At 45.5% G+C, this 3,878-nt stretch overlaps 1 protein-coding gene across 1 annotated transcript; it reads left to right on the forward strand.

Moving 5' to 3' along the window:
- The first annotated feature begins 1,804 nt into the window (after positions 1 to 1,804).
- Positions 1,805 to 3,603, forward strand: foxa2 (forkhead box A2). Its single transcript, XM_060933078.1, has 2 exons — positions 1,805 to 1,895; positions 2,410 to 3,603. The coding sequence occupies exons 1-2, from the start codon at positions 1,827 to 1,829 to the stop codon at positions 3,601 to 3,603; spliced, it is 1,263 nt and encodes a 420-aa protein (XP_060789061.1). The 5' UTR covers positions 1,805 to 1,826.
- The last annotated feature ends 275 nt before the right edge of the window (positions 3,604 to 3,878 follow it).

A 3,878-nucleotide genomic window follows, 5' to 3' on the forward strand; every position in this document is an offset into this window, starting at 1 on the left:
TGTGCAATTGGCCTGATTTTACTGCAGTAAAAATAATCAGACCAATCACAATCGTAGTGTTCATATGTAGCCTAAATATAACTATAGATGACAATCACATTTCTGAAATAGTGTTAAATATGTTGCAGGAACCTCTGGCAGTCTATCAAACCAGGAGCATGATGGTAGGGTTTGTCTTTTAGCGCTGTCTGAGTGTCCGTCACCCTCTGCCCCGTTTACACATTACACACAGGTCCAAATAAACTCTGAGATTATATTGACATTTGTGCGCCTGCGCTACGCAAATACGCAATCAAACAGATACAGAACGATAACACTGCTGCACAGGCACGTGCCAAACACCTTGGCATTAATGTTAACGTTATTCAAAAACCAGGTGGAAGTTATTAAAAAAAAAAGCTTACATGTCATCAGAACAAATAAACGGCTAGAAATGTCTATCTAACCATGCTGCTTACATTTAGCAAACATGTTTGACAAAAACACATTTTATATTGCGCTGACGCCAAAAGGGGGCGCCATCAAACTCTGTGGCATCACTTGTAAGTCAAAATCAGTCCTGAACCAGATTAACAAATGAATATTCTCTTCCCTTTTTGGTCCCAAATATTAGTTCTGAGCTGGTGTGAAATGCCTCATTAGGAATGTTATTCTTCCTAATGAGCAGGCGAAGTGAAACTGAATTTGTCAAACTTCAAGGGTCTTCGCAATCCGCCCTACCAAATAACAAGAGCATCAGCATTCGCCTGTGTGATTCGCCTATTTCGTGGATAGTCAAACACTTTGGATAAATGTTAGGCTACTTTGTTTAGTGAAGGCAATCAAATCGCGCCACTGCGCGCTGCAGAATCAACACGGATGACCTGTGTGCTAAGAGTGAGCTCTTACATTAGCAAACCCCATCCTGTTATTAGTTAGACTACCACACATTAGCGCGCGTAAACAAACCTATAATCCAACAATCGAGAACAGATTTGAAGTTTCATTCATCTTATTGTCACATCTCACCCACTTACCTAATGGGGGGGTCAAAGTGTTATAAAAAAGCACAGTCATAAGCAAAACAGTATAAAAGCAATAGGGATGTGTTTCCCTTAAAAAGTGTATTGCTTAACCAAATTGTCTGTGCAAAATAATACACAGGCTATGGACTTAACAAAGGGCGCAGAACCCAAGGAGCACCTAAGAAGAGGAGGAAGAAGAAACCTACCAAGATGTTATGTTTATGCAGGACAATTAAATTTGAAACCACTGAGCTGGTTTAAAATATGATTGTGATGGTTAAAACATGAATAAAGGTTAGGTGTAACGTTAGTTTGATAAAGTGGCCCCAACCACCCACCCACCCCCTCGCGTCCCCTCCTTTTTTTCTTCTGTTGGAATACAATAAGATTAGCTTATAATGAATCTTTTCATATGGACGCTTGCTCTTTTGGAGTGGCGCAGGTGTACAATAGGGGGGCAACGCGGCGAAGTCTCGCGTCTAGGTGTGAGCAGATTATTCAAATAGGGCCGAGTGAAGAAGGGATTGGAGGCTCGCCCGGCGCACACGGCTATATCACAGCGCTTACACACAGCAGCAGGCGTCATTTGAACTCCAGTCTTCAGCAGTCGCCTCGCAGCGTCCGTCAGCGCGCCTCCAGCTGACACACACACACACACACACACACACACCATACGCTCACACGCACAAGCGCGCACACATGCGCCAGCCCTTGACAGGAGCGCGCGAGTAGAACACGAGGATCCTTGTGGCTCCTAAACAGCCACCGGTGAGGACGCTCTTGTCTGGGGAAGCCCTTTAATCACTGAACGGAAACTTCAGGATGCTCGGGGCTGTCAAAATGGAAGGACACGAACACGCCGACTGGAGCACCTACTATGGAGAGCCTGAGGTAGGTAGCCTACCCTAAATATATATGTATGTAGTTTTTTCCCCCCTCATGGAAAGCCGATTTAGTTTTATACAACTCAATATTAGCCTTGAGATAATATTAACTTTGAGATCAAATATTGACTTGAGGCGCCTCCAAATCCTCCCCCATCTCGACGCACTGCACTATCCTAACAAAACTTGGGCTTGACATGAAATACAAACTTCCTTCCAGGCATGGACCCTTATGTATACGTATATGTATATCTGTATACTGCAAAAAACATTTTGGCACACATTCAGCAAGGAAGTTTATTTAATTATGAATTAATATTCCGTTCTATTTTAACTGACCGTCGTCTGAGCCTGGTCAATTTGAACAATTTTTCCAATATTTGATTTTTTTTTATCATAAACTGAAAAAGGCCACTTCTGCTGAGCTTAATTTAAAAAAAAAAATAAACATACCAAATATTTATTAAGTGTCAATAAGATTGAAATGAATAGTATTTTCATCTTCTTTCCCCTGTTTTTAGTGTTACACCTCAGTTGGCAACATGAACACCGGACTGGGAATGAACTCTATGAACACGTACATGAGCATGTCTGGAATGAGCACAGCGGCAAACATTACAGCCAACACTATGAACATGTCGTACGTGAACACGGGCATGAGCCCCTCCATGACTGGCATGTCCCCAGGCGCAGGTGCAATGGCGGGTATGGGCCCGGGCATGACGGGTATGAGCGCAGCACTCAGCCCGAGCATGAGTCCAATGACTGCTCAAGCGCCTTCCATGAACGCTCTGACATCCTATACGAACATGAACGCCATGAGCCCCATGTATAGCCAGTCAAATATCAACCGATCCCGCGACCCCAAAACGTACCGCAGGAGCTACACACACGCCAAGCCGCCGTATTCATACATCTCCCTGATTACCATGGCCATCCAGCAGTCCCCGAGCAAGATGCTCACTCTAAGTGAGATCTACCAGTGGATCATGGACCTGTTCCCCTTTTACCGACAGAACCAGCAGCGCTGGCAGAACTCCATCCGCCACTCGCTCTCCTTCAATGACTGCTTCGTCAAAGTGCCTCGCTCGCCTGATAAGCCCGGCAAAGGCTCGTTCTGGACCCTGCACCCTGACTCGGGCAACATGTTTGAGAACGGCTGCTACTTGCGGCGCCAGAAGCGCTTTAAGTGCGAGAAATCCACAAGCAAGGAATCTGGCCGGAAGTCGTCCGAACCTGGTTCACACAGCAGCTCCGAAAGCTGTAACGGTAACGAGTCCCCGCACTCTAACTCCTCTGTCAGCGAGCACAAAAGGTCTCTTTCCGACCTGAAGTCGAACCCAGGAATGAGTCCAGATCACAACGCCACCTCGCCCGTTTCCCAGCATCACCAACAGCAACAGCAGCAACATCTCATGGTGCAGCACCACGCGGTTCTTGCGCACGACGCGCACTTGAAACCTGAGCATCACTACGCTTTCAACCACCCGTTCTCCATCAACAACCTCATGTCGTCCGAGCAGCAGCATCATCACAAAATGGACTTGAAAACTTACGAGCAGGTGATGCACTACGGCTACAGCTCGCCGATGGCCGGCGCGCTCTCCATGGGCTCCATGGCGGCGAAAGCGGGCTTCGACTCATCGCCGTTAGGAGCTGACACCACATCCTATTACCAAGGCGTGTACTCGAGACCCATCATGAACTCATCCTAGTCTGGTGGACCTTTTCACGTGTTTGTACATTTGTAAAAATCACTCTTTGTGTATACGTATTCTGGACTTTTTTTTTGACGTTTCACGTTAATTTAGTGGTCACGTTTATTAGTAATTATTTTGTAAAAAAAAATGTGAAGAAACGAATGTGACGAACTCTGCTTGGCGGCTTTGAAAATGGACCAAAAATACTGATCTGAATCTGGGAATCTCAACCAAATGAAACAGAGGAACTGTTCTTCATTCATTTGTGAAAACATTATTTATGGCTTGTA

Source organism: Neoarius graeffei, chromosome 11 (assembly GCF_027579695.1).
Source record: "Neoarius graeffei isolate fNeoGra1 chromosome 11, fNeoGra1.pri, whole genome shotgun sequence".
In the NCBI taxonomy this organism is placed as follows: Eukaryota; Metazoa; Chordata; class Actinopteri; order Siluriformes; family Ariidae; genus Neoarius; species Neoarius graeffei.